Source organism: Erigeron canadensis, chromosome 1 (genome assembly GCF_010389155.1).
Source record: "Erigeron canadensis isolate Cc75 chromosome 1, C_canadensis_v1, whole genome shotgun sequence".
NCBI lineage: Eukaryota > Viridiplantae > Streptophyta > Magnoliopsida > Asterales > Asteraceae > Erigeron > Erigeron canadensis.
The window spans coordinates 29,896,132-29,903,578 of NC_057761.1; the positions used below are offsets into that span (position 1 = coordinate 29,896,132).

General features: G+C 36.5%; 1 protein-coding gene across 1 annotated transcript; it reads left to right on the forward strand.

Moving 5' to 3' along the window:
• Positions 1-402: 402 nt before the first annotated feature.
• On the forward strand, positions 403-7,076 carry LOC122585247 (elongator complex protein 1). Its single transcript, XM_043757365.1, has 7 exons — positions 403-654; positions 1,150-1,483; positions 1,907-4,115; positions 4,455-5,201; positions 5,325-5,411; positions 6,132-6,450; positions 6,784-7,076. The coding sequence occupies exons 1-6, from the start codon at positions 490-492 to the stop codon at positions 6,445-6,447; spliced, it is 3,858 nt and encodes a 1,285-aa protein (XP_043613300.1). The 5' UTR covers positions 403-489; the 3' UTR covers positions 6,448-6,450; positions 6,784-7,076.
• The last annotated feature ends 371 nt before the right edge of the window (positions 7,077-7,447 follow it).

Below are 7,447 nucleotides of genomic sequence, written 5' to 3' on the forward strand. Positions count from 1 at the left end.
AAACAATGACTTAGTGCAATTTCTTTTTGTAAAGCTTAGCCATTGATTTATCATTTGTTAGTAGCAGGTTTTAGTGCAACAGTAAGTCCAATATATCAAACACGTTTAAGTTATTTTACAAAGTACTCAAAATACTATGATAATTGGGATCATCATGAAGTTTACTTTCTTGTATTTGCACGTGTTCATTTTCAACGAGTCGATTTTTTTCTTTGTAAATTATAATATTTACAAGTTACACAAGCTCAACCACAAAATATAAACTTATTTTTTTACCATACGTTTTTTACTAATAATTTTACTGCTAGGATACGAAAGCAGCAAACCCTGGTTTATGCGCAGCGCCTTAAACCCTTTTAAAGCCTCCAAACTGAATCAATCAATCAATTTAGGGCACACAAACAAAACTTATATCTATTCCCAAAAAAAATCAGTTGCTTATTTGTTTATGGTAACTGATATTAAACTGTTTCGATTTCAATTAAAATAATGAAAAATCTGAAGTTTTCATGGGAACGGTCATCCAAAGTGGAGTTACAATCAAAGAATGAAGTCATTCGTTGCTCCGCTTTCGATATCGAACAGAATCGATTCTTCTTCGCTTCGTCTGCCAACTTCATTTACACCATTCATCTTTCTTCTTCTTCATCTCAAGTAAGTATTTTTTATATTGTTGTGTTTTATTATAATTCAGGTTTTATAATATAGTATCTTTAGAAGATTTTTAATAATAGAATATCGTATTGATACACAAATTTATTTGATTTGTTATTAGAAGGAAATATCATTAGAGGAGTAGCTAAGAAAGTTAGAATTTTATGCACAGAACCAGGTCTATAATTATAAGGTGGTTTAGTTGGGGATAGCTAACGATTTTATTTTGCTTTTTTCGATAAGTTAAGAAAATAGTCTGTTGGGCCTCGTATATTGTCGAAAGTATTTATTGGACAAATATGCATAAAGTTTGTGAATGTCACCGTTCAAACGATTAGTGAATATAATTACTTACCATACTAGCGATCTTTATCTTCGCGATTTGATTAATGAGCTCGATGAGAAAAGAAAAGAGTATCTAAATGGGGTAAAATCTAATCCAAATTTTTATTTTTAAAATGCTGCTCAATATTTTATAATTGTTGGAATTTGCAGAATGAAGAATCGTGGGGGAAACGGTCACCAGGTCCGTTGGTTGAGCATGTTGATCTTGATGCAGGCGACTCTATTACTTCTTTAGAGTACATAATGGAGAAAGAATCACTCATTATTGGAACTTCCAGCGGTATTTTATTACTATATAATGTGGATGATAGCGTAATGGAGGTTGTTGGCAGAGTGGAAGGTGGAGTTAAGTCGATATCACCGAGTCCAGATGGAGATTTGCTCTGTATTATCTCTGGTATTGGCCAAATGTTGGTCATGACTCATGACTGGGACTTGTTGTATGAGACCGCTCTTGATGAACCTGTTGAAGATGCTGACGTACGTAAGGCTTCTTTCCTTCATATTTCCTTGAGATTGTTTTTATTTAAGAGCATACCATGTTTATAAAAAAGTATACTATTGGAAAATATATCAGTCAATGTCAATAGCTTATTATTTACAACCAATATTCATGTTGTCAGAACACATACAGAGATATGCCTGAATAATTTAATGGAAAAAGCTAGTTACACGAGAAGTGTGACTGAAAACTTATTCTGAATGAAACTCATTTGATTATTCAGAGACAATAGTTTTGAAAAAAGTTTATGCTGAATAGAAGTATAGTTGTGGATGATTTTCTGTTATATGGATAACATTTAGCAGACGGTAAGATTTAAACCCATGAATGTATATGTATAATAACAAAATGTATGTTTTTTTTGCTAGTGGTTTAGATTTTTGAAATGGCTAAAGTTAGTTTCAGGTGATGGAAGTCTTCTCTCGGAATGTTCACCTGGAAGTCCTGCTACCTGGCGAGGTGATGGGAAATATTTTGCTACAGTAATCTCGGTGCAGAATTCTTTGCATAAGAAGCTTAAAATATGGGAACGAGATACGGGTAACTTGCACTCCGTTTCAGAAGCGAAGGCTTTTACGGGAGAAGTTGTTGAATGGATGCCATCTGGAGCAAAAATTGCTACTGTTTGTGGTCAGAAAATAGTTTTCTTTGAGAGAAATGGGTTAGAAAGGAGCTCATTTAGTGGAAGTGACGGACTAGATGCGACAATCGAGAATCTAAAATGGAACTGTAATTCAGATCTTCTTGCAGCTGTTGTTAGAACCAAAACCTATGATTCTGTTAAAGTATGGTCTTTCAGCAACAATCATTGGTATTTAAAACAGGAAATCAGGTGCTCGCGGCAGGATGGAGTGAAATTTATTTGGGACCCAGTAAAGCCTTTACAATTAATTAGTTGGACTCTTGAAGGCCTGGTCAAAGTTTACAATTTTATCTGGATTACAGCTGTTACCGAGAACTCTGTAGCATTAGTTGTTGATGGTTCAAAGATTTTAGTAACACCCCTTTATTTATCTTTATTGCCACCTCCTATGTATCTTTTTGACCTACAGTTTCCATATTCTGTTAGAGAAATGGCTTTTAGGTGCAAGAATTCTAAGAATAGGTTAGCTGTATCTTTGGCGGATGGGAGTTTAGCGGTTGTAGAGTTTCCTAGCCTTGACACCTGGCTAGATCTAGAAGGCCAAACATTTTGTGTTGAGCTGTGTCTTTTTGAAGGTCTTACATCCTTTGTACATCTCACATGGTTGGACTCACATGTACTTCTTGGTTTTAGTCCTCATGGTCATCTGCAGGAACTTGAACTTGTATGCTCTGAGAATCAAATTCTGGGTGTAGTGGCATGCTCGGGATTTGATGCTAAATTAACCAATGAACTCTCTATTGAGAGGTTGGTGATTGGGATCGCTACTAACCCTGTTAAAATGCGTTCAGCTTTTGTTCAATTAGATGATGGGAGTATCTTTGAGTACACGTCGAAATTAGATACTGCATTGGGTTCTTTTTGTGAGCACAACAATCTGCGGTTTTCATCAGCTTGCCCCTGGATGAGTGTGGTTCCTGTTGAAGATTTTGGGCTATCAAAGTCATCTTTGATATTTGGGCTCGATGACAACAATAGGCTGCATGTGAGCCAGAATGTTGTATGTAATAACTGCAGCAGCTTCTCATTCTATTCGAATTCCACCAATCAAGTGATGACACATCTAATCCTTGCAACTAAACAAGACTTTCTCTATGTTGTTGAGATCCGTGATATTTTGCTTGGTGAAACGGATGCTAAGCATGGCAACTTTGTACCAGTTGTAATAACCAGAAAGAATGCAGACGAAGGAAAGAAGTTTATGCAAATATGGGAAAAAGGCTCCAAAATCTTGGGGGTTGTACATGGAGATGAATCTGCCGTTATAATACAAACGACCCGTGGAAACTTAGAAAGCATTTATCCAAGAAAGTTGGTACTTGAATCGATTGTTAATGCTTTGGTCCAGCAACGTTTCAGGGATTCCCTACTCATGGTAAGGCGACATAGGATAGATTTTAATGTTATCGTCGATTATGGGGGCTGGCAAGCCTTTTTACAAATGGCTACAGAGTTTGTCAGGCAGGCTGATAATCTAAGTTACATCACTGAGTTTGTATGTTCTTTAAAGAACGAAAATATCATGGATACTTTGTATAAGAATTATATATCTTACCCAATTGCAGAAATTGGTATAGAATCAATTGATAGCAAGGTTAACTCTGTCCTCCTGGCTGTGAGAAAAGCTCTTGAGGAGCAAACAGTGGAAAGCCCGGCTCGAGAGCTTTGCATTTTAACCACTTTGGCCCGAAGCGACCCACCATTACTTGAAGAAGCTTTAGGACGGGTGAAAGGTATCCGGGAGATGGAGTTATCAGATAGCGATGACCCAAAGAGAAAGCTTTTCCCGTCTGCTGAAGAATCTTTGAAACATTTGTTGTGGCTCTCTGAGAGTGAAGCGGTTTTTGAAGCTGCTCTCGGTCTTTATGACTTGAATCTTGCAGCTATTGTTGCATTGAACTCACAACAGGACCCGAAGGAGTTTCTACCATTTCTTCAGGAACTTGAAGTTTTGCCAAGTCTTATAATGAGGTATTGATAGGATAATAGTACATATACGAATTCTTTAATCTTATAACAGGCGGCTGTCTCTCTAAATTGACCTACTTTTGAGAGGTAGGTTCTCTCCAACATGATATCTAATTATCAAAGCAAGCATATTAGACCCTGCCTCATATCTAATATGCATGCTGTTTAGTTTCGATGTTAATTTCCATATGGGATGGTTGTGGTCAAGTTTCTATCTTGGATAACCACCTTTTCTTAGGTTAGAAATGTCCATAGAAGTTTGAAAATGTTTATGGAAGTTAACCAAATTTCAACAATTCAATTTATAAGTTTGTGATGGTTGCTCTCATGTTTGCACAACAGGTACAGAATTGACCTAAAACTAAAGAGATTTGAGAAGGCACTCCAACACATTGTTGCTGCAGGAGACGGTTATTTTCAAGATTGTATTAGTCTCATTAAAAATAATCCCGAACTTTTTTCTGTGGCACTTCAGTTGATAACAGATCCCACCAAGAGAAATCAAGTACTTGAGGCGTGGGGGGATCATTTAAATGATATAAAATGCTTTGAGGATGCTGCTACAGCATATTTATGTTGTTCTCATTTAGAGAAAGCTTTGAAGGCTTACCGGGCTTCTAATAATTGGAGTGGGGTGCTTACTGTTGCGGGCGTTATGAAATTACAAAAAGAAGATCTTATGCAAATGGCACACGAGCTTTGTGAAGAACTTCAAACGATTGGGAAGCCAAGCGAAGCTGCCAAAATTGCTTTTGATTATTGTAATGATGTTAAAAACGGGATAAGTCTCTTAATCAGTGCACGGGAATGGGAGGAGGCTTTGAGGATTGCTTTAATGCACAGGCGGGAGGACCTGATTTCAGATGTGAAAATTGGAGCTGGTGAATGCGCTGCCATTATGATAGTGGAATATGAAGAAGGGTTGGAGAAAATTGGTAAGTACTTAGCACGGTATTTGGCAGTCCGACAGCGGCGGTTGTTGATGGCAGCTAAGCTTCAGGAAGATGAGAGATCAATAAATGAACTGGATGATGACACGGTTTCGGAAGCTAGCAGTAGTTTGAGTGGAATGAGTGCGTACACTACTGGGTATGAACTTAGCACGGTATTTTTGCTTTATTTATTTTTACTGGATGACTTTTCAGTTTTCACTGATTCCTCGAAGTTGTGTAATATTAATAATCATCATTTGTATGCATTCTCTACTGCCAGGACAAGAAAAAGTTCTGCTGCTTCCATGAGTTCAAGCAAAAGAGGAATAAGACGCCAAAAGAAAAGAGGGAAAATCCGTGCTGGCAGGTACTCAGCTTTACTTCAAACTTTCAAAGTAGTATGATTTTTAGAGGTGGCATGGTTGGATAAGGTGTTAAAATTGGTATGGTTCGATATGACCACAAACCTATTTTCAAAAAATGAAATTCTTCCATAGATAATTTGTCTATTGGTATGCTTGCAAAAGTTATATTATTTCAACCAGGATAAATTGCCTATAAGGGTTATGATTTTACTTGGAGTGACACAATTTGTTTGCACTCGCATGAAGTCTTTAGCATAAGCACTCAAAAGTTTACTGACTGGGTAACTGGGACAAGTTACATTGAATCATAGTTTTTGGAAGCGAGATGTTTATCAAGTTTCTTGGAAGTTTTAGTATTTTTGTGGTTTCAGATAAAGTGTTTTTGCAAAATAGAAATCAGAAGAATGTTCGTTACCCTGTCATCCATTTAACATGTCGGTATCTATATAATATTCTGACAAAAGTGACAAGTTACAGTTGGGGTGAGTCTTGCCCTATCTGACTCTTTTTAGGCTATGTTTTGGAAGAATGTTCGTTACCCTGTCATCCATTTAACATGTCGGTATCTATATAATGTTCTGACAAAAGTGACAAGTTACAGTTGGGGTGAGTCTTGCCCTATCTGACTCTTTTTTAGGCTATGTTTTGATTAACATTTAATACATTTTTTTGTCCTACTAGTTGTATTTTATTTCTCTTGTTTATAATTATTTATTATCCAGCCCCGATGAGGAAACGGCATTAGTAGAGCATCTGAAGGGGATGTCCCTTGCTGCTGGAGCGGCACGTGAGCTCAAATCTTTGCTGGCTTGCCTTGTGATGATTGGGAAGGAAGATATTGCAAGAAAATTGCAGCGAGTTGGCGAAAACTTTCAATTATCTCAAATTGCAGCAGTAAAGGTGGCTGAAGATGCAATGTCATGTGATATAGTAGACGAGCATAAGTTTGTTTTGGAGGTGTACATCAAGAAGATAAGGAAGGAATTGCTGCAGTCTGAGATGTTCTCTTGGCAGTCCAAAGTTTTTGTTGCTTCTTAGGAGGTAATATTAAAAGATCACATACTTCGGTGCAAATTGTTTTCTTCATCGAAATACGGGGTTACATATGTGATAAACATAGCAACAGTACTAATTACGTGACAAACATAAGAAACCATAATTAATAGACATAAGATACCCTGTCGCACTGTTGAACACATTGCATATGGTTGGACTCAGACACTTTCCGTTTGGAATTTCATTCTATTCTATATAAAAAAAAAATTCTTCTGTAAGGTTTGGTCATTTTTCCGACAAATGCACATGATGGTTAGGGTCCTGAACTGGAATTTGATATGTTGTGATAAGTGTTTAACCCTGTGTAACGATTCCCAGGTGGATTCGTATCTGGGCGATACTTTGAAGCTGACATGGAGATAAAAACAAGTCAGAAGGGGTTGGAAAGGTTTAGTTCTGGTTATTTTTGTTTAAACCTTTTCACAATCTTATGTGCTGATTCTTATAATTGAATATTTAGTTTTTCATGTATAAGATTTAGTTAATTTGGTTTTTGTTGGGTTCTATTATATGAATGTGGCAGATAGTCTTTGACTTTAATTGTAAAATTAGCTATAGATGTGTATTTTGTGTACTACACTTTGATCAATATCCACTTTCATGACTAAGAAGATTAGTTGCAGATGAACATTTTATATAACTCTATCAACCGACACTTTGAATCCGGTTGAGATTTGATCTAAAAATATCAAAATCTTAACAGGTTCATGCCTTATGTTTTGTTTCATAAGCAATCACTTCTTATAATGAGTTTGCATTGAATTGATGTGCGGTATGTTTAATTCTTATACGAAAATACAAAGTGGTTTAGTTAGCGACATAATTATGTTGGTTTGCTTTTGATGAATCTTAATGGTGGAACAATAAAAAATCATTGTGTATATACCCTAGATCCAAGAACTAATTCAATGTACCGATCCAAGTAAACCAGTCAGCAGATGGCAACTTTTGTTTGCCTTGATGCCTTTATATGGAATGGTAC

Coding starts and splice junctions, on each gene's coding strand:
- LOC122585247 (XM_043757365.1), top strand. CDS start 490: ATGAAAAATCTGAAGTTTTCATGGGAACGGTCATCCAAAGTGGAGTTA. Junction 655..1,149: donor TTTCTTCTTCTTCATCTCAA/GTAAGTATTTTT, acceptor TGGAATTTGCAG/AATGAAGAATCGTGGGGGAA. Junction 5,202..5,324: donor ATGAGTGCGTACACTACTGG/GTATGAACTTAG, acceptor CTCTACTGCCAG/GACAAGAAAAAGTTCTGCTG.